Source organism: Manacus vitellinus, unplaced genomic scaffold (genome assembly GCF_001715985.3).
Source record: "Manacus vitellinus isolate BGI_N305 unplaced genomic scaffold, ASM171598v3 scaffold_19_pilon, whole genome shotgun sequence".
In the NCBI taxonomy this organism is placed as follows: domain Eukaryota; kingdom Metazoa; phylum Chordata; class Aves; order Passeriformes; family Pipridae; genus Manacus; species Manacus vitellinus.
In genome coordinates, this window is record NW_021939395.1 from 6,665,541 (window position 1) to 6,688,028 (window position 22,488).

The 22,488-nt window shown below is 40.9% G+C and overlaps 1 protein-coding gene across 1 annotated transcript; it reads right to left on the bottom strand.

Annotated features, from left to right (window-relative positions):
* Positions 1 to 986: 986 nt before the first annotated feature.
* On the bottom strand, positions 987 to 21,403 carry VSIG1 (V-set and immunoglobulin domain containing 1). The gene is made up of 8 exons (XM_025894941.2): positions 21,355 to 21,403; positions 17,890 to 18,050; positions 11,763 to 11,870; positions 6,054 to 6,252; positions 4,288 to 4,443; positions 3,700 to 3,819; positions 2,570 to 2,696; positions 987 to 1,170 (listed from the first exon to the last, which is right to left on the bottom strand). Exons 1-8 carry the CDS (start codon positions 21,401 to 21,403, stop codon positions 987 to 989), a joined length of 1,104 nt encoding a protein of 367 aa, XP_025750726.1.
* Between the last annotated feature and the right edge of the window lie 1,085 nt (positions 21,404 to 22,488).

Sequence of the window (22,488 nt, forward strand, 5' to 3'; positions counted from 1 at the left end):
GAAAAGCAGCATGAGTTTGTTGCTCAGTAGGTAGAACAGGTGCCTGGAAATAGATTTAAATCATCTCAAGCAGAGGAAGCAATCAAAACTCATGTGCTGTATAGTAGAGAGTATTGCTTCTAAGTTTTGAAAGCAGCTGTATTGCATGTCATGAGGAATCTGATGTTGTGCCTGCCTATTGGAACAAGCCTTGCAAGGGATTTAGATTTCCAACTCCTGTTCTGTGGAAAACAGTCATTTGATGTCTGAACTGGGTACCTGAATGCCAGTTCTATTAAACTGAAGACTGGAACTGCTGAGACACACAACTCTGGAATGCTGGTGCCTTGGGAACTTTGAGCCAAGAATGTCACTGTTAACAAAATGTATTCCGTGTCAGCAGCAACAGGGTAAAAGTGTTGTGGTTTTTTGTTTGGTTTTTTTTGTTGTTTTTTTTTTAAATTTAAGTGGAATTCAGACACACAAGATTTCATTGGCCCAGGTCTCAACATCTGTTTCTGCAATCTGATGACATTGATGTAACTTCTTTTTACTTCTGACATACAGAATCAGTTCCTTTAAACACTGCAATGTACTGACCATGAGGATTGTTCTTGGTACACAGGGAATAAGTTGGCCAACACTGTTTCTGGAGAAGACTGCTGTGGTTCAGGACTGTGTGGATACACACAGCATGACTGGTAGTTGACTGGAAAGCTCTTACTTTGACAATTTCCTAATTAGTTTTGCAAAATAGGTTGGATAATGTGGATGATAGTCTTTTTATGCTTATATTTTTCTACAGTTATAACTAGATAATAAAAGAAATTTGGTTAACTTTAAAGGCCAAATCTTCTGCTATTCACATGTAACAGACCCTTTTCAATCTCCAGCCCAGTGGTTTACAATGCAAATGCCCATTTAAGATTTAGTCACACTTCTATGTTAATTCAATGACAATTTTTGTATAAAGGGGTCCAGAGGTGACAAGGAAAACTAATAAAACTCTAGGCTGTTTCTTCCTTTTCTGCTTCTTGCTTCTCATTGTTTTCAGGTGTTCCAGGGGCTGTTGTTTCATCAACACTCGGGTATTCCATTGTTGCGTTGCTTGATGGAACTGTGGTCGCAGGAATGTTTTCTTCATTAGGTACCTGAACATAGTCTGCATTGGATTGTTTCTGAGCCATTTCTCTGCAGGAAGACAGGATTAGGATTGTGATGAACCTTTGTATTTGCTGTCTAAACAGTAACTCCTTCTTTATTATGACTGTGTAAAAAGGTAACAACACTCCTGCTGCTGAGACAGGAAGAGTGACAGAATATTTGCTAATAAGACCTCTACATCACTGGTTTAAGTGATGCCACTAGAATAAAGAGGATTTTAGTATATTTAAATGCTACACCAGGAAAGTGGAAAGGGAAACTGAGCAATGGCAAACAATGCCTGAGGAGGGGTAGCAAAACATACTGCTTGGTGTGAGCTTTCTGGGAAATTCCCTGCAGATGTGGTGTCCCATTGAAGTGCATAAAAATAGAGTGCAGTCAGAAAAGAATTATGGAAAGGCTGAAATCTAGAAAAATATTCTAAAATATATTGGGTATTTTAGAAAATACTGAAATCTAGAAAAATATTTTTAGTAACAAGTATTCATTCCATTTGTGTCACCAAAACAATAATAAACTCCCAATATTGAAACACTGTCACATGCAGTAAAATATCAAGTGCTAGTAGATTAATTCAATGCAGTAAGATTTATTAGGATCTGAGCACAAAATTAATTTTAATGCTACATCAGTTAAAAGCAGAAATGAGGTGGATGAGTGACTGGCCACTGGTCTGGGTTAGCAGAATTCCATATCAGGAAGTCATAGCCCTGTGCTACAGAAAGTAACAATTTTTTCCTGGCCTCAGCTGCATGTATTCATTTAGCATTTAACGTCGTGGGGCTAAATACATTCTGTATAGCACACAAGATTATCTCTACTCTGAAGATTTGGCCATTTAAGGTAAAAATGAGCAACCAAAGCACAGAGGAAAAAACATCTCCAGAGCAGGATCAAAATGGACGTTCTGGGCTCCATTCTGTTGCCTAAACCTTGTGTTTCCTGTGATTTGAGATGCTTTGGAGTATCCCAAGTGTGTGTCCTGTAATTTCAGATAGCACTGAAATGAGCCCTCTGTGTTTAAATCCTGGTAAGTTTGCTGAGGCTACCCTTAGCTGCTGTTTCTTTTTTACTCCCTCCACCCCCTGTTCACAGACCCCATTAACTTTTAAATATTAAGAGCTGGTTTTCTAACTTGCCACTTTTAGCATGTGTTGTTTAAAAACATTTACTTCACTGTTTTAGATACTGCTAAGTGGTAGCTGTCTGTTAACATAGGGAAGAGGGCAATGGCAACTTCTGTTACGAGAGCAACAGGGGAAAAGTCCCACAAAAGCAAATGTTCTCACTCTAGAAGTTTTCTCAAAACTTGTATTATTTACCCTTCAAAAATGTTTAGAGTAATTGCATTTCACGTTAGTTCTGGATTACCTGGAGTGCTTTATGGAAATATTTGTCTTAAAATGAAGCAAACAGAAATTCTTACTGCATCTCATTATTTGGAGACTTCCTATTTTTTGCCTTCTTGGTTAAGACCCAGACGATAATGCAAATGATAGCAGCTGCCAGGATTGCTCCAATTAATGCTCCAGCAACAATAGCACTGTCTGAATCTGGAAAGAAAAAAAAAGATTACTTGACTTTACTTTTAAAAGTAGTAATATAGCAAAATCCCATGGAAATTTAGTGCAAGAGCTTTTAGCAGAAAGAAGGCATTGGATTCAAAGAACCCTTTCCAGGGGGAGGCCAAAGGAAAGTGAGAATTATGCTTTATGTGATCTTTGTTGCCTCCTTTCTTGTTGGTTAGCTCCCTATCCCAACAAACTCTCTCTTTATGTCTGGCTATGGGAAACATTAGGCTGTAACACTCACAGTAGGTAAAAGCCTTTGCTCTTCAGTCCTTGCAAACACATTCTGAAATTCAAGTTGCCTTTATTTCTACCTTTCAGCTGAGATATGAAATGTGTGCTCTGATCATTTGTGAGCCTCCAAAGCCTTTTATTTCCACTTCAGTGCAGCTTCCAGCTCTGACCTGCTATTTTCAGGTCATAGTCCACTGAATCATTGAGTGACCATTTCGTGGACATCTCTCATGGCTGGTTGTACAACATAGGCTTGGCTCTTGTTAAATATTACTGGTTCTGTGAAAAATATGCATGTAGGTGTGGTTGACCACTGCTTGAGAACACTCACGATAAGGTATTTTTCTGTGACTGCAGTATTTTTAACCAGTGGTTACATCTGCAGTGCTCCAGTCCTTGTACTACCACGTTTCAGTGATGGTTTTAATTTCTGGGCTAAGGGGACCTCAGTGAGACTGGTGGCTGGAAGATGTTGCTCAAAACTCCATGTCTGTCCATTCTCAGTAAAGGCTCTGCAGTCAGAACCAGGTCCAGCTCCTGCTCCCTGTGGGAATTAAGCTGGAGATGTTAAACCAGTTTTCTAGGTCAGTGTAAATTCTGGGCATGCCTGGATGAAAACTCCGGAGCTCTCCAAATCCTGTTCTGTTCTTACTTGAAAAAAAAAAATCTATGCTTCAAAGCTGTTAGAGCATTCTCCTGCAAGCTGTGCATGTCCTACATCAGAGAGGTGACTACTTTCACGTGTTAAACTCACGTTTTGCTGTTAGGTCAAGCTGACAGGTGCTGTTCCCCAGGACGTTGCTGGCTACGCACCGGTAATAGCCACTTTCAAAGGTGGTGAGATTGCCAATGTAAAGAATGCCAGTGTTTGGATCTGTGACAGACAGGGAACAGGTACAAGTTACTGTTGGTATTCTGTAGAGGCAAACAGTTCTCTGTAGTTGGTAACACTGAGAGCTACTCAGAGATTAGAAACAGAGTTCTCTGATTATTTGGTTATTTGGGGGGTTTTTATATTCTTTTAATAAAAAACATTTATCTTCCTTGAAAATTGCTCCAGTGGATTCTGCAAAGGCATCAATATTTCTCCCATTTTAACAATTTAAATTAATGGCATAGATAAGACTTCAACATGCCACACAGTTTTTTATTAAATAGGAAAAGTGTCCTTTGTTTTTTGACAGCTGTTGGTCAACTTGAATAAGTAAAAATACGATTTCGTGACATTCACCATCAGAGGAGGATAAATTTTAATTAGCCTATGTGATACACAATCTTTGAAATGTTGGTACTAGGGAATTTCAGGTCTTGGACACAGTACAACAGCCCTTTAGTTACGCACTAAATTGTTCAGTCACAGGCTGGAGGGTGTTCTCCTCGACTTTGTACCAGCGGTAGGTGGGATGAGGCAATCCCTCTTCACATCTGCACAGGAGGTAGATCAGATGCCCTTTTTCAGGTGTTCCTTCTACTTTGCAGAAAGGTGTTGATGGTTTGACTGTAAAATAACAATAAGGAGAAGAGACACATCATGAGTGCATAGCTGGGGCTGCAGTAATCCACCTCGAGTTCTGCTACTGTGCTGCAATTCTCAGTTAAGAATTGAACCTCATTTACAGATTTCCATCCATGATCAGAGTCTTATTTATGGATCTGACCAAAGCCTCTCCCATAAAAAAATGAGTAATATTAAATATATGTACATGGCCTAGGATACAGTTTGCATACTAACTGTTATTATGGAGGTGTTGAGACAAAGACTATCAATTACTTTCATTATAATGGGCCACTCACTATTTGTGATACACCATTCTGCCACACAGAAGCATCATTTTTTTTAGGGACATGGCACGAGCTTTTCCACAGAAAGGGAGAGGATCAAGGCTTGATTCTTCAGTATATTACAGCTGTGGAAGAAATAAATCAACTATAGTTCTGTTAAAAAAAATATCTGTTTTGATCTCATTTCTTCACTTTTCACACAAGGTAGGATTCTGTCTTCACTTACACCTATTGTTTTTCAATTCCTATCCACAGAAATGCTGTTGTGGTTCTTTTGAGCACTGTCAGGGAAACTCTACCATCAATGAGCTCAGCCCAATTTTGTGTGCATAAATGAACAACTTTTCTTGGTTTTTGTGTGAAAATTGCAATCTCTAACTCAACTGCTCCAAGATTTACTACTCATTTTGGGAATTTTAGATAAGAATTATCTGTGGTACTTTGATTTTTCAGAGAATGAGTTTACATATATCTTTTTCTTATTCCTGGAAAACAGGCAAGTGAGGTTGGAATTATGTTCTTTTATGACTGTGATTTGTCAGTGACCTTGTATGAATTCTCAAGATAATCAGTGATGGGGTTAGTACAAACTTTTATCTTATTAAGATGTAAAATATCTCTTTCCACTGCTTTTCATCCTTTCTGTCCTGCCTCTTCGTGTTTGAACTATTGCTTTTTTCCATCCACAACACACTTTCTACTACTTCCATCCAACACATCCTAAGTTTCTAGAGCTCTTGGGAATTGGTGTGAGCCAGAACTCTTGGGCTGTACTACTGCCTCTCCCTAGCTTTATGCAAGTCACCATGACCAACATTAGGTAAAATTAGTGAAGTTTTGGTCTTTTCGGGTGCTGCATCTAATGATTTCAGAGAGCAGTTCCTCCCAGCTAAAAGGGTGTTTTATTTTAATCAAAGCTAGTATCAGTTTGTTTTCCAACGTGAAAGACTGAGTGAAGCTGGGTAAGTCCAGCTACCCTCTTACCTGCTCACATTGAGTTTTTAAGTTTTAAATTTTTGAGAGCACAAAGTGAATCTGAAGGCCACTGGTGGGAGAGCGAGATTTGGCTGCAGGTCAGGCAAGGGTAGCTGTGGAGTGGCAGCAGGTCCTCTCTGGCTGGAAGCTAGAGGGCACCCAGGCTCTGCCTGCCTCCAGAGCCCTGGGAAGCATCTGCAGCAGTGCATCTGGGAGCCTTTTCTCTGCATCACGGGCCTTGTTTACCACAGTTCTGTTCTGTTATTCCCTCTGGCCCTACGTGTTCTGAGCAGTGTTTCATAACATGGGAAGCAAACGAACGACACAGCAACAGAGAGGGAAGGCACTTACCCAGCACATTGACAATCACAGATTTTTGACTCTGTCCAGCATCACCCTGAGGGCTGAAAACTTCACAGGTGTAGGAACCAGTGTCTGAGGGCTGCATGTTGGAGATTGTTATTGATGCATTCCCTGGACCTGTTGCAGCTGTTATCCTGTTCTTAAATGCTCCATAGGAGTAAGACTGGCCTCCTGAATAATAATAGATCTGTGATAAAGAATCAATTGTTAGTTTAATGACAAGAGATCTTCTTGCTGCTTGCTTTGGTACTCATAAGATTGTTGATTTCTGATGAAGCCGAGCAGTGTCACCCCCTGTCTTGCCCCTTTTCCCAAGAAAGCAGAAATAAAAACATCATACATTTGAATGTATATTTGTAATGGTTCTTAAAAGACAAGCTTTTCAGAAATGGCATTTTTAATTTTGTAATTGACAGTAACGAGATCGAAGCACAGACTGATGCATTTGCAAGACAAAGGTGAGACCATTGACCATCATATGAAAATTCTATGAAAAAGTGTTAAGTCCTGGACAGTGAAGAGTGGTATCAATTGAAGTACTGATAATTTGTGATATTATTAATAAGTGGCTCAACAGAAGATTATGACAAGGATGGGCCTGTCATTGCAAAAACTGGGTGACAGTTCCCCAGCGTCTACATGCACAAACTAGGCAAAGTGAACAGTTCCAGCACCCTCAGTCATTTCTTTAAGCTGGTGAGAGGTAACCATATAGAATTACAGGTTGTCACCCAAATGGATATACCATTGTTCCTCCTGATATTTCAGAATCAGCAGTGTAAATGTATTTATTGAACTAACAGCATGTTTTTTAATTGAAATAGTGGGAAAATGCTTGTAGGAAAAAGCTTCACAAACTCCTCTGGAATGCCATTCACACCTGACTAGTATCAAAATTTTCTTTTGGTCAAAGTTCTCTGCCTTCTAGGGACACTGTAGATCCCTGGGCGACAAGTATAATTTGCTTTACTTTGCAGATCAACTGATTGCATTTTGAATTAAGAATATTTATTCTTAATTCTATTTATCCACCCTGATATGGTGTTGACTGAAGTCTTTAAGCAATGTTATCTGAAAGCCTTTATTAGCTTAAGGCAAGGTACACCCCAAAACTGTCAGAGCACAGCTGGTTTATGCAGTGATACAGCTTTGAAATGAAGGTCAGAACCCAGGCTGCATAGCACCAGCAGCTCCAGGACTGCAGCTTGGCCCCATCTCAAGTGCAGCTTTGCATACTCCTCAGCCAGACTTTATCTTTCCCTGCCCCAGGATTACAAACACCAGGTACAGTTGATGCAGGGCTCTGAACACCAAAGCATTCCCCAGGTGTGGAACCCTGGTGTTGCAGTGAGGAAGCATAAGAGCTCCAGGTTAGCACAGTGACAGACTTGGTTACAAAGTCTGCTGGAGAGACCCCCTAGTTTCCATTATGTGCATGTGATACCATCAGTTTTCAAACTGATTTTATGCTTTGCAAATGTTTGGAGATGTATCTCTGTTGCAGAACTAATGTCTGGATGCACACTCAGTGTATTCCCCAGGGAAGGAGAGTATTCAAATAGGGAGTTTGGTTTAAACAAATTGCTCATCAAAAACCTGGTCTGCCTGGAATTACAAAAACACACTGGCCACACTGGTCTCATTCTACGTTTATCTGAGTATGAGCAACAACAGAGTGTTATTTATCACTGTATTAAGTTACAAGAACTGTGACTTCTGACTTCAGACTCCTCTTAAGCTGATGTCCCTAGATAGCTCTCAACAGTGATGGGCTGGATTTCCATCTCCATTCCATGAAGCTTCCATCAGCTCTTTACACTAATGTGAAATTAGGTTCTACAATGATCTAAATGAAGTAACCTGTGTCTTACCACAGCATGAGAGGAGTGACAGGCCCTTCATACCCTACTAAAAGGCCTGATTGCTGGAAAAAGGGGCTAAATTCTACTCAGTCTAACTCAGAGTGATGTGGGATTTATGTGAGAGTAGCAGGAGGTGCCCACTGAGAATTAGCTTAGCTACAGCACATGTTCCTGGGAAATAGGACTGGCATTGAGTCTGAAATGCAGTCAGGGTATGCCAATAAACACAATAGAGGAGCAAGTGCTCCTTGGTATATTTGACCTGAAGTCAGGGTGAACAATGTGTTTAAGTCCTCATACAATGCACTGAGAAATGAATTCCCTGTGCTCTCTCCTTCTGATTGAATGAATGCAGGGAAAATATTTTGTGTACACTGCTAAATCTGAGGCAGATGTCAACACAGCAGAGACTATTTTTTTTCCTTCATGGATTTAAACAGAGTCTTTCTGGGTTGCTGGGGTTTTTTTTGGTTTCAAGTATGAACATAAAGGCAATGGAACATCCTCAGGTAATGTATTCAGTTCCTCTGCAGGCTCCTGCCTGTTCTCTGTTCTGCTCCTGTTCGATGCTTATCTTGCTGGCTCTGGAGTTCATTGCCTGAAGGAAGGTGGTAAACACCAAAAAGGCTGAGTAATGTTGTGATTAATTACTGAGTGTATATCTTGTCCCAGAGGTATGATTGAATTGTGTACACAGGAAATTTCATTTAAGAGGAACATGTTTTAGTTAATTGGCTGTGAATTCACAGCCCATTTTAAACAATACACTCAAAATGGCTATTTTAAACCCTTGTTCAAAGTGGGTTTATGCTGTCCTTGAAAATCTTGTTCCTGGCTCTCAAAAAACTGAAATAAAAATCTTTGCAAAAATGCTTCTGTTCCAATTCAAGAGTAAAAAAACTTGTTTTCTGTTGAAGATATGGAAGACTATTTTTGGGCAACTGATAGTTAATGTTTCCTCCTACAAACACACATCTCATTGACATTTCTTTCCATTTTACCTAAAATGTCTGTATGGAAAAACTGTATTTAGTCAATGGTAGACTTTTTCTGGAAGCCTTTTAATCTGATGTGATAGATATATTTTAAGTGCACCGTCTTGAATGCAAAAAAATACGAAAGAAATCTGTGCTTCTCTTGAAAAAATACACTTTTCATGTCCTGAAGCAAATCATGAGTAGCTCTAGTGGAGTCGATGATTTACCAGAGTATAAACAATTTTGAGGGTGCAGTAATAGTTGCTGCTTCTCCTTACCAGCTAGTTTGCTCAGGCAAGTTTTTATATTAATGGTGCCTTTTCACATTTCATGGCAGCAGCTGCCTGGGATGACTAATCAAACAACTGACTGCAAGAAGAGCGGAGATTATCACTCCTAAAACTGCTGTCCCTAATAACTTCACAATCTGAGACACCAGTTTCTGCAAAGCAGCCAAGTTGCCCAGAAAACATCTCCCTGACCTTAGAAAGGGTTGCAGTTCAGTTGGTTATTCAACCTGTGGGCCAGGTGGTGCCTGGAGCTGCTCTCAGCAGCCATCCATCCTTGTGGGCTTTCTAAGGCAGTGGTGCAGTTGCTCTGCATTTCCACAGCCAGTTTCTGCTGCAACCAAGAAAAGGATTTTGGCCCATAGGCTTCCATAAGTCCATTATTCATGTACCTGTTTGGGGCAGCTGGGTTACAAACAGACCAGGGAATTGGGAAGGATCATACTCATTTGGAAGAAAATCTTGATAATCTCAATGCACTCCAGATGCTGGAGACAATATTATCTGTGTCCCAAATTCTGGAGGATCTGGTACATGAAATCACATGTACTTTTCTTTTCCTTCTTTGTGGAAAGGCTGCTCCTCTTCTAGAGGGATGGTGAGGAAAGTTTTTGCCTGCAGAGGAAGCAGTTGGCAAAGCTGATGCTGAGTTGAAGATTTTCAAAAGCTGCCAGATGTTTGGCAGCATGTGAGGAACCCAACTGCAGGTTTTCTTTATACAAATTCTATAGAAATATCTTCCTTAGGGTGTGGAGGGGGCGTGTGAGAAAGCAGTCAGTAAATTAGGAGAAACATGCTCCCATCTGCTTCCTTTCTTCTCGGGACAGGACAAATATATACTAGGATTTGCATAAATATGTGTCATTCAAATCTCTTTGGATGGACTCATTCATAACTTCCAGGTCAATACTCCTCCCAACCCCCATCTCCTGGAGTCACAGCATCACATTGCTGTACATGCCCCGTGCATATGGATATCAGAGCTATGAGATGAGATGTACTTGAAGATGTGTTAGAAAATGTCCACTGAATCTCCACAGAACTTTTGACTCCCTGACTGGGGGGCAGTTTCAGGACATGACTTCCTTTCCAGTTCCCTCCCCCAGCCCCTTCTCCCTTTCCCCACCAGCACATGCAAAGCTGTAGCATCCTGTTCCATGACGTTTCTCAAGGCTGATGGATTCAGTGTGTGACTCACGGTCTTTGCCTGGAGAGCTGGAAAGCTCAGGCGTTCAGAGGGCCCCATCATTGGGTTGGTTTGTCATTTTCTGTTTGACATTTTCTCAAGCTACCAGAAAAAGAACTGTTAAAGTCTCTTTCTCACTGATAAAAGCAGGGGAAGACTGGTTTGAGATCGTGATCTCATTTTGAATTCTGAGGACAGACAGAATTTATAAAATAACAACAAGGTAAAAAATTTTCATCACTCCCCTAAGCATCTTACCATCTAATTAGAGAACAAATGCCACGCACTGAGAGTGTTAATGAAGGCCCAAGGCTCAGATTCTGAACTCGAGTAGATAAGAAAGGAAATGCTTACACGTGCATCGGTTTCTTTGACAGTGTGTCACATGATTTGGTCTGGGCCCAAATGCCTTATTTCATCCACAGCTTCTTTTCACACATTTTTGCCAAAACTCTGATCTGCTAGAAGGTAGTAGGGATATTAAATCCTGCATTACTGGGGTTTTTGCATGGGTAATCAAGGGTGTTAACAGCGACTAGAAGTGTCTTGTTGCAATAGTGCATTAGTAGAAGAGAAAAGGGAGTCAGAAGCCTTTAGAGGATTAATCATTCAGCAGCTTTAACTGGTGCAGAATACTTTTGAGGAGCAGCTCTTTGATGTTCTCATAGTATCGTTCTTGGGGCTGAGCTATTAGTAAATAATTCCTACAGTGCATCAAGCACAAACATGTTTTCTCAGTGCCTTTGGTGTAACTGCTCTTCAGCAGTTATTATTAGAGCTCAGTTTACATTGGGCTGTGCCCTGTACTTCATGGTGAGACAGGAATCCCACTGCAGTCAAAGAGACTTTGGAATGGATTACAGCTGGAACGCTGAGCTGACAGCTGAGAGGAAGCCAGTTCAGCAGGCAGCTCTGTGTCCTCTGTATCCACTGCATCTCAAAATGGTTTTGTATTCTATAAAGGAGATCCAGGATGATTTTTTTTTCCTGTGTAAATATGTAGCCCCAAATTTGGGCTATCCAAACTTGCTTACATTCATCCCAGAGACTCCTGATGTGTGGATATGCCCTTCAGGTACCCTTTGGGTAGAATATTGTTGAAGGTGCTAGTTCAGCCACCTAGAATATCTGTGGTGGAAAAAAAAAAAAAACCAACCAACAGCTACATCCAAAATAATTTTGATAGAGAAAAAATGCAATAAAAAAGAGGGTGAGTTAAAAATCCTGAATGATACATCCAATTCAATTTATCCCAAGTCATGTGCTAGTTTTAAGATTTTAATCCAGGACACGAATATATGTTTCACAGCAGCATAAATCCATAAATCTAGCAGAAGCTATTTAGCTCTTTTTTTCCCTTAAGATTATGGCAATTGTTTTCTTACCTTGTATCTCCAGCTACATCTTCCCCGTGCATCTGTCACATACACCATCTTTTGACATTGACTGACTGACTTTTCATCCATACTCAGAATACCGTGACACGGGGAATGCTGTATTTGAGTAAAAACGTGCTGATCTGAGAGTTAAATGAGACTTTAAATGTTCCCCCAAAATCAAAGAGCCTTCTCTCCACACAGCTCCCACCTACCATCAGTGCTGATCACAAGGGCAGGGTGCCTCGTGTTCAGCAGATTTTGCAGAAGATCCCTCAAGCCTTGTCAACCACGAGATGCAATAGAAGCTTATTTCTAAGTTTTACATAAAATTAGGCAAACTAAAATTGAAGCCTGATGTTTGCTCCAAACCCCCTAGTGTTACAACCTGTTAATTTTCTACTTATCTGCACTTTCCTTTGTGATAAGCACAGGTAGTCCACCATAATCCCACTGACATCCAGGGAGTCACTCCAGTTGCAGTGACGTGACAACAGCAGCTCCGTTCCTCTGCACTGGAGGTGTTGCCTCTGCTTTCTGTGAAGCTCTTCTTTATAAGTGCCTGCTCAGTCATCTAAGTGCTAGATAAAACTCAATTTTAAAAAATCACCTCTAGGCAGAAAGAAATGCTGATGTATCAGAGAGGCCCTTTCCAGGGAGTTTTCCTGTAATACTTTAGGATGTGCTCTCACATGGTAGCCCAGTGCCCACAGCCGTGCCTTGCTTTGTGCTGGGCAGCAGAGTTGTGCTGGCACTGATATCCTGAATTTGGGAGTTCAGGGTGAAAGGAGCCAACACAGCTGTGCTCAGATCCCTCTTCTTGCCTCTTTTTCCTTCCTTGAGCTTTCCTTCCCTGTCGCCTGTTGCTGACCAACATGCCATAAGCATGCTCCCACTTTGCAAAGTGGCTCCTCAGGCCTGCAAGAGTGGGAGTGAGGACAGGAGCAGATTGTTCACAAGGGAGCAGTGCCATCCTCCCCTTCTGTAAGGGGTGCAGCGAGACCCTCCCTGCTCCTGTCCATAGAGTTCTACTTTCTTGGTAGTACAGAGGTGAGAAAAGGACAGGGCAGGGTGAAAGCATAATATAAAGCATAATACATAAAATAAATGGAAAATATTCTTCTTGTTACATGCTGCCAACACTCTTCCCCTCTCAAATGCCCATCAGTAATTTTACCAAAGAAGTGTCAATGTCACTGTTTGCAAATATTTCAAGCTTGCTTTTTTTTTTTAGAGAGCATTTTCATAAGAAGTTTAGCAATAATTCTATTTCTCCTACGAATAACAGGCATCCATGACCTTTTACTCATCTAGTTGAATTTAAAATTTCAATCAAGAGTCCTGCCCTGGGCACATCTTTTGTAGCCAGGCGGTGTCCCTGCTAATTTCACTGACTTTAGCTGTGGGTGGCCTGGGCTGGAGGCTCAAGGTGTGGCCCTGGTTGGGCTCAGGAGCTGTATTTAGCTTTGCAAGGCTGCAGCCTCGCCTGTGCAGAGTCAACAGAGGCTTCAGGCTTTCAAACATTTACTTAGGTGCTTTACACTGAGGCCAGCCGAGTGACTCAGAGCATGAAATGAAGCACAGATGTAGGTCTTAGCAGGAGCTGAGACTTTACCTTTTGAACCAGGCCAGGCTGTGATGTACCCTGGGTGAGCTGAATAAGTAGTGTTTGCCTCAGATTGTCTAGATGTAAAATAGAGATAGCTCAGTATTGGAAAGTTCTCAAGATCCTTGACTGGGAGTTATTATTTAAAAATTAAATTTGTCATTAAAGGACACGTTGCTAAGGGCTAAATGGAAAGAAGAAAAAGTCAAAAATATATATGGCATCCTATTTTCCATGATTTTATGCTTACATTATTGAGTTCAAGCAAGGGGAATTACTTCTACTGAAGAAACTTCTTAGGAAAAGAGCAGAGTTAGGCTCAATTAGTAAAAAGCTCTTATATTCACACACTATATATAGCTGTGCTGCCTTCAAAACAGTGCTGTGAACACCTGCCACTGCTGTTTGCTGCCTGCCTTTCGTCGTGCTGCCTGTGAGCTGCCTGGCTGTGGTTTCACCCTCGCTGCTGTAACCACCGAGGGCTGATCTGTGAGCACCTGCACCAGCCCTGGGAAGGGGGGGCACTGTGGGGCAGGGGGTGAGAACACCACAACCAGCAGCAAAAGCCAAAACCAGCCTCACAAAGGCTGTGCTGGGAGGCAGATCTGCCCAGTGAGGAACAGCACGGCCTCACCTGCAGGCAGGGTAAAATCTGTTGGTGAATACTCAGGGGCATTAAATTAGCACTAGCCCTGATCCTGGTCTTACTGATTTCACCCCAGACATGACTGTACCTGAGCCTATGTACAAAACACTGCAAAACACGTACTGTAAGTGGCAGGGGAAAATAAAGGGCTGTCTATGACCTCTGCTTATTATATGTTGTGTTCTAAAATCTAGTAATTTAAACCTCCTGTTCATTAATGCTTCAAGCCAAAAGCATCCTAATGGCATAAATTTGCCTTAATTAATTGTGACATTCTACAGTTTGCTTTATTATTTGCTGCCACTGTAGAGAGACAGGGACATATTCTCAATTATTTGAATAAACAGTATTTATTAAAATCAAGATTATTTCCCCACACATACTTGTTATGGAGAACATCCCCTCTCCTTAATCTTATGATTCTCAATATACTGCCCATGTGAACAAGAGGGTCATCAAGACATCTACCATTTAGTAAGATGACAGGAATACTTAAAATGTAGCATGTGGGAAAAGTATTTTCTGCTTTTCTTTTTGAAAAATTGTAAGTCTCCTGCCTTCAAAATATTTGGCAGAAATGTTCAGCTTTCAAAAATGGAATTTGAAAATGTTATCCATTTAGTTGCTGAAAAAACCGGGAAATTTTGAATAGAGCCAGAATTTTCAACAAACTATTTCAGGGCAAATATATGCTATTTATAAGGAAGTGTTTGTTTATCATGTACATGTTAGAAGAATCTAAATATCTCATGCAATTAAATAAACTTAGTCCACTTAAAATGCAAGCTGTTGTTCTGTTATTCAGTAAGATATGGTGCCAGTCTTTTCAATATAGTTAGTTTTGTCATTTTACCAGCATATTAAATATATTTTTGACTTGCATTTTGGTATTGTTTTACCTAAACAATGAAAGCCAAAGCTGGCAATCTCCTCTATTGCCATACATATGTTTCCTGCTTGGAACAAAATGTGAAACTTAATTCACCTATGTGCCAAGCCACTGGGGCAAAGCCAGGTTTGTAGAGAGATTATTTTTCTTGTTTAAACTTGTAGGAGAAACACATACAGGCTTTCAGGCCTTTCTGAAACTCAGAAAAGTCACAAACCTGAAATAGAAATAGCAACCTTATGGGGAGGGAGGGTGAAAATCTAATTTCATGTTCATCTGTGTTGTGTAATTTCTTAAACCATATTTTCCACAGGCAGTCACAGTCTGTCCTTCCCAGTGTTTGCATTAACACCGTTAATTTTTTTGTGAATAGATTCAAAATGGTAAGGAATTGCCACACTGTGGTAAAAGGACACAGGGTCAAATAATACAAGACTGAATGTGCTGCTGAAAGCCTTTTAGAAAGAGCAGTGCCCCAGTCCTGCAGCTCTTCATACACGTGCACCCTCCAGGCACAGCACCAGGCTCGGAGCAGCAAAGGGGACCCTCTGAGCTTCCCTGAGCCCGACAGCCAGGGAGAAGTGGCACTGCAGGGAAAGGAGATTGGACCTTGGTGTTCAAGGAGAATGGGATTAGCCACTAACCTGTGGCCTTTCCAGACTGAACCAACTTTATTTAATGAAAATGCAAATCATCCATTGCGAATGTGTTGCGGTGTGAAAGTGAATTTACCGTGAAATTAGTTTCAGATGGGGAGAACCAGCTGAAATTTTTCTCAGTATTGTTTCTTACAGTCCTTTTAGGCACAGCTTTGCCACTGCCTGCAGTGAGAGCTGCAGGAGCCAGGAGTGAGCACTGGAGGGATTCATCCATCAGGTTTCCCTGACATTTGGTAGTCTTGCATCAGTTAATTCTTGTTGAGTATATTCTGAACCACCCACAGTATTTTATGATTATAATTCTCAGGGGGCATTTTTCTCATCATTGGTCACAGTTTACAAACGGGTTTCCCCTCCTGGATCTCTTGAAACTGTGTGATTCTCCCTCTAAAATACTTATAACTACAATCTGCTTATTTCCCTTGGTTGTAACCAGAAAATGCATTTATTGTCTTGCAATATGGAAAATTTGATGCAAGTAGAACAGAGACACTCTAGCCAAACCTGAAGAAGATGGGCTTGATCCTATCTCAGTACTGCCCTTCCCACCTGAACAAGTGATTAAAATTTAAGATGTAACATACTGGATCAAGATGATAATATATTGTACTATGTACAATTTAGAAAACCTGTAGCTACCACCCTTTCATGAATAATTATTCATTTAATAAAATAGTTTTAACTTGAGAAAAGCAAACAGTGAGTAACATCTACTCATACAATTAATCAGGTAAGGTATGCCTACATCAGTTTGGCATTCAGCTCGAGTCAGAATTTGGGATGGGCCCAGACTTTGTACTTGGCACTGATACAGGCTTTATCTGTGGCTGTGATACACTGCAGGAGGGTAAGCAGTTCTGTCTTAGGTTAAATTGCCATTTCTTATATATTGTCTATAGCTGTTCAATGCCAAATATGTTACATCCTGCACATTCTGCAATTTACAGATGGACTAATTCTGCTATAAGTGATACACCAAATAGAAAGTTTAACTCTATCAACAATGGCAAGCTTCCCATCGTAATATTATTAGGAAATTGGTGAACGTGACAAGAATATCCTCAGTGTGGACTGTGACACTCCTCTAAGTCAAATCTATTTACATCAACTCTCAGCTGTAACACCAGGCAGGAGGACTGAACTCTTAGAAAAGAAATGTTAGCAACGGGATAAAACCAAACTAATTGTTTCACAGGCACAAGCCTTACTCCAGGGCATGGGAAAAAAATCCCAGTCATCTTCAAGGATGCAGTAACACTTCTAATCAGCATTTCTTCTTGTAAAGGAAGGTGTTGCTGGCTGCTTAGCACCTGTCAGGACTGAGCTGATGGGAATTCATACCTTGTGTGTTATGCTGGGAGTGAATTCATTTCCCCACCAAAATGTAAGATTAACAGACAGCTCTTGAAGTTTGGGCAGTAGTGTGAGTATATAAAGGAAGTTACACCCCCTGTCCCTGACTCCTTCCAGGCAAACCAGGCTGCTCTGCAAGGTTTTTACAGCCACATGAGAGGCTTGGGCAGTGGTTACAGCATGTAGCTCTCTGGTTTTGGTGTCCCACACAATCCCCATGCTGCCTCCGTGCTGACACTCCAACCTACCACATGGTCTCATTACACCCCTGGAGTAAGACACTATTTGGCTTTGCAGCCTCTCAGGTTCTCTGGAAGGCCAGGGATTATTTGCCTTTAATCTGTCATTGTTCTGCTTCCACAATGACAGCTCTGGGATGCCCTGAAATACCAATGCAAGTTTGCTGTGGCGAATTTCCTGCTGTAAGAACTTTCTGCAGAGTCCTGCCAAAATACTCCCTGCTCACTTTGTGCTGATAGTCCATTGTCATGCATCGTTCCTCTTACTGAGCCACTGAATTAAGGAGCTCTTGTTTGACCCTTAAATGGGGAACACATTGTCAGAGGCAAGGGCGTCTCACCAGGAAAGCAGCCTTCACAATGGCAGGAAATATCTGCCAGACAAGAGAAAAGGGAGCTGGTTCAGGGGCTGCAATGCTTGTGTGATTTTTTGATACCTGGTCTTTGCTTCACACTTCCTGTGTGACTTGGAGCAAGTTGTTTGATCATCTGAATCACTTTTGTAACTTCTCATCAGTTTCTAAAGGAATTCAGGATGCCAGTGGGATCCAGGAGCCCAGATAATTTGTGCATCTGCCCCTAAATTTCACTGCATCCCAGTCCTTAGTCCTTAGGGTGGGAACACCAACATTACCTGCCTCCCTGGTCTGTAGTAAGGATAACCCTACCAGATGTAACAAGACTCTTTGAAGACTTAAGGATATCTAAATATAATTTCATAATAATAATAAATAAATATCTTACAGTGTGCAGCTGGCTCTCTTTGGCACTGTAAAAGCTCCACTGAATGAAGAAGTTTCCCAGCGGTGCAGAGCTCGTGTACGTGCAGAGGAGGGTGGCATTTCCACCTGTAGTGACATTCACTGTCTTCTCAGGGACAGTCACCACAACGCCGCCGACGTGGCCTGTGGGCAGAGAGTGTGGTGAGGAGAGATCACCCAAGGAGAGATCAGGCCCTGGGAGCTGTGCAGGAGTGTCTCACTCCCTGTGTTAGCAAAGGAACCCACAGGACATGTCTAGTTCTCCTTTCCAGTACGGTTTCCCTTGGGCCTTGTGTGGAAATTTCAGTGATAACGAGCTGGGAGTGGGTAAAAGCTAGCAAGCAAATAAATCCCCCAGAACACCTGTGCCCTTACAACAAGTAATCTGAAAAAGCAGTGTTCCTAAACCTGTACTTGCTCTCACTTGCAATACTCATCTTCTCACTAAGAGCTTGTGGCTAAACCGAACCTTTCTTCTGCACTTGCAGTGCTCTCCTGTGCTTGCACTCTCATCCACAGCTATGTCTTGCCCTCTTTTCCAACCTTTTTGTTTTTTTTTTTTTTGCTGTTATTCTTTTAGATGTCTGATCTCCTTCACTGGGGAGCACCATCACCTGTTGTCTCTTTCATTCTTATGTTCTGACTGGGACTCCATGACACTGTTGGGTCTCTCAGGCTGGAGCCCAGCAGCCTTTGGCTGCTTTTCTTTTGCTAATTACTTTGCTTTTGTTTAGATTTCTTAGGGTTTACATCCAGAAGCTGGTTTTTTTCCACACCAAGCCAAGCTTTTTGAATGTGGGTTGTGTGACGTTCTGTGATAACTTGATCAACCCTTTTTGCTGTGCTCAAAGCAGAGAGGGAGCAAACATGACCTGTGAGCCCTTCCCCATAATGTTCTGATCAGTCTTGAGTACAAAGTCATAGAAATGAAAGGAATCAAGCACCATGTTACAGTGTTTATCTGTTTCTATCCTCTCTGTAACCAGCAATGGTGACACACAGCAACAAAGCCTGAACTGTCAGAAACATGCATCTGAATTTCAGGGGGTTTGTAGGTCGCTGAGCCCAGTTTTAAAGCTACTGTCTAAAGATTCAGAAGGAGAATATATTTCTTTTGAATGTGATGGAAAGCATAAGTCTTTTTGAGATTTCTTTGCAAAACAGGCAACTTGAGAATTTCATCTTATAATAATATTCATGTGGGTTTATTGCACGTATTAATGATAGAGGCAAAACATGTAAAATATTCTTCTCAATGTAATATCTGTGCATTTTATGTTCAGGTGCTGCTTTTGAGAGTTTAAGCAGAACCTCCAGTAATACCAAATGCTGAAATTATCAGCCCAGTGAGAGAAAACATTGTTTAAAAAGCAAACAATCTATTTTGATATTTTTAACCATATAAATACTGCAGATTTTTCAGTTGCTACAGTATTCAAGCCTATCTGAACTCTGGGTACTATTTTCCTTTTTTGATGGCTTCAATAGTAAAAGCTCACTGCAAGGAAGAAAGGAATAATCTACTTTCCATGTTGATGGAGCTAGGATGAGAATTAGTGGGTTTAAACTACAACAAGATTTATATTACATGTGACGATAGTCTCACAGGAATGGCTGGAGACTGACCTAGATGTGTCAAACCTGCCTTGGGGAAAGAAGGGATCCCAGGGCTGGCTGCCAGTCCTACTTGTCTTGTGAGTTCACAGCAGCTTAATCCGTACTGAGATCCAATATAAAAGCTGTGTCATATTATTTTAGGTATCTCAGTTCGCAGTTCTCAGCTTTAAGCATTAGTGTTGGCCAGAGGATGATAGTTTCTTGCCACACAGTTTACACGTATTTATTTTCTGCTCTTTGCAGGATTAAAGCCACGGTCTTGCAACACAGTGTCATTCTACTGAAAACATCCATTTTCCAGTCATCTGCTCCACGTATTTCCTTTATAATTCTCTGGTTTTGGAGTCAGGAGTGCCACAGAGCCTGACAGTTATAAGCTTTTCCGGCAGAAATGAATTTTTAGCAGAGACAAGCATTCTAGTTTCCATAAAACTGTATATTTTGAAGAAATACAATTAATTGAAATAGGCTTCACTCCAGTGAAAAGATAAAGTCAAAGCCTGTAAGACTGACCTTGTCCAGTGAGCTATTTAAAGCCAACACTAATTGCAAGATGGAGCTTTTGACTGACAGTGGAGTGAACTGGACCCACAGAGCCTGTTCCCTCATCACGGATGTTAATGGGAGTTTCGCTTTGCATTTAGTTCACTGTTTACACTTTCTAACCCCTAATCCCATTTCATACATACAGGCCTTTTGGTTTAAATGATAAAAGTGCATGAGGAAGAACTAGCTCAGTGAAAAAAGCTAGTGTGAACATGACCACAACTTGTTTAGAACAGTTGATCCATGTCTTTCACTCATCAATATTATGGTAAGGCCTTTTCCTTCCTACAGAGAAAGTCTTTGCAGTTAATTTGGAATCTCCCACTTTCACTGAAGTCCTTTGCAGTGTTTAATGCTCATGAAGTAAATCCAAGTTTGCTTAGCTTTTTCTAGCCACGACAGAAACCACCAGTCAGTGGCACCCATCAGTCTGGACACACTGCTAGTCTTAAATCCAGAACTTTCAAATTAGAAGACATTGTTTTGAAAAGTATTGGTTCCAACTCTGAATTACTTTTCATTTCTAAGGTAAAAATCTGTTGGCTTTCTGTCTGTGGGAGAGTTAGAACACTGAAAGACCAGGAGTATTAATATTTAATATTTAAAATATTTTGATGGCATCCAAACCAGATAATTCCATCTTGAAAAGAACACGTGGAAACTAACTTCCATTTTCTGTAGTGGATACAGGGGCTGTTCATCTCCATGGAACATTAGACTTAAAATGCCTGCTTCTGTATATATTAAGAGTAAAGCTTAGCACAATGAAATGTCCTTGAAACATTAATAACATATAATCTTTAATATGCCATATAATTCCTAGATTCCACAAAATTTATGTTAGCACTTAACTTCAGGGAAATCCAAAGATTATTTGCATGCTTAAAGTTAAACATCCCCCCAAATTTTTAGACGGCAGTGGGACTGAGTCATCATTTCCCAACCCTATTACCAAGGGGAGACAAGAGCTGAATGTGGGAAAACCCAACCTTGAAACACTTGAAAGACCCAAACGCTCCATGCAAGAGCTCTTTGCCTCTTCCTGATGTTAGAGCAAAGCATTAATCTACCAAAGCTAAAATTCTGTTCTGGAGCAAAAATCTCTTACCAGGCAATGGTCAGTTTGCAGATTTCCACAAAATGGCCTAGTAGTACAGCCTTGATTTTCATTCCATCCTGAAATAGATCATCTTGAATGTTCTAGTTTGCTAGTCAGGTTCATCTGCTCTCTCACTTCAGCAAGTTCTTTAGTCCAGTGCTATTTCTATCAGTTTGTTATTCTTACCTGCGAGGACGGCAAGAATTGAAAATATCTTCAGCATCGTTGCACACATTGTCTTGACTCTAGGAGAGAAAAGAGACCAGATGCTGCTTCTGGCTTCAACTGAAACTCAACTGTTTTATTTTTTGGAGTCGGTTTTTGTTTTCCTTATCAGCTGTGTATCACCACGTCAGTGAGCTGTTTCATACTCCTTTATCACGTGTGTGCCTTTCTCCGACTTGTGGTGTGACGGTTCACTTGAAACCATTTTATGGGGCTTGAGCAACTAAGGGTTTTGTTAATAATAAACCTTTGAATCAGAGAACCCCAGGTTCCCCCACTTTTGCCAGGGCCCAGCAGTATTTGTCCACCTAAGTAATTCCACTGAGTACAAGAAAAGTATTTGCAGAGCTATTTTACAGTCAATCTGATTACCAGTGTTGGAGTCAGGCCTAATATGAATAAGGAATAATCTTTATTTCCTTTTAATGCTATAATTTGTTTTCAAAAATGGGCATGTGGTGATAATACATTGGCAGTACATTTTCACTTTCAAACATATATCTTATACAGTTTTATACAGAATGATTACATTGGACTCAGGATTGCCTTCAAATTTCCGTATTGAACTCATCAATAAGAAAACATACCAAAATAAAGATCAAATAAAAGTTATCTTCTAAACAGGTAGCAAAATCTGTTTCATGCAGTTTTAATCCATGAAGTTCAATGTTACTAATTAAAAAAATGACAAGGTGAAAATACTGATTTTTACCTAATTGTTAATACCGGATTTATATAGTGAAAAAAGCAGTGGGTGGAGGTTAGAACCTGAAGAATTAGAATAACTTAGATTTCTTTGTCCTTAATGGTTGCAAAACATCCTCTCTGCAGCTCATTAGGAACTGAAGGTGCTCAGCTTCCTTTTTGTGTTGTGTCATTTGACTGAGGCTAATTCCAAGCCCCAGGCTGCAGTGGGAGTAGCTGGCTCTGTGTGAGAGTGAGTGGCTGAAGAGGTAACAGAGGGCAGCATTGCCTTTTAGATGTGTGCCTGCACCTAGGAGCAAGGCAAGTAAAATAGCCAGTGACTTTTTTCCATGCTTGTTGAAAGCATGGGTCTAGTTAATGCCTGATGATCCCATCTTTCTAGTGGCAGGC

What these genes read in the sequence shown, in the direction of transcription:
- VSIG1 (XM_025894941.2), bottom strand. Translation starts at nt 21,403, where the DNA reads ATGTGTGCAACGATGCTGAAGATATTTTCAATTCTTGCCGTCCTCGCA. An exon ending in AATTCTTGCCGTCCTCGCAG is followed by an intron (nt 18,051 to 21,354) that starts GTAAGAATAACA and finishes CTCTGCCCACAG; the next exon opens with GCCACGTCGGCGGCGTTGTG. An exon ending in GATGTAGCTGGAGATACAAG is followed by an intron (nt 6,253 to 11,762) that starts GTAAGAAAACAA and finishes TCTTTATCACAG; the next exon opens with ATCTATTATTATTCAGGAGG.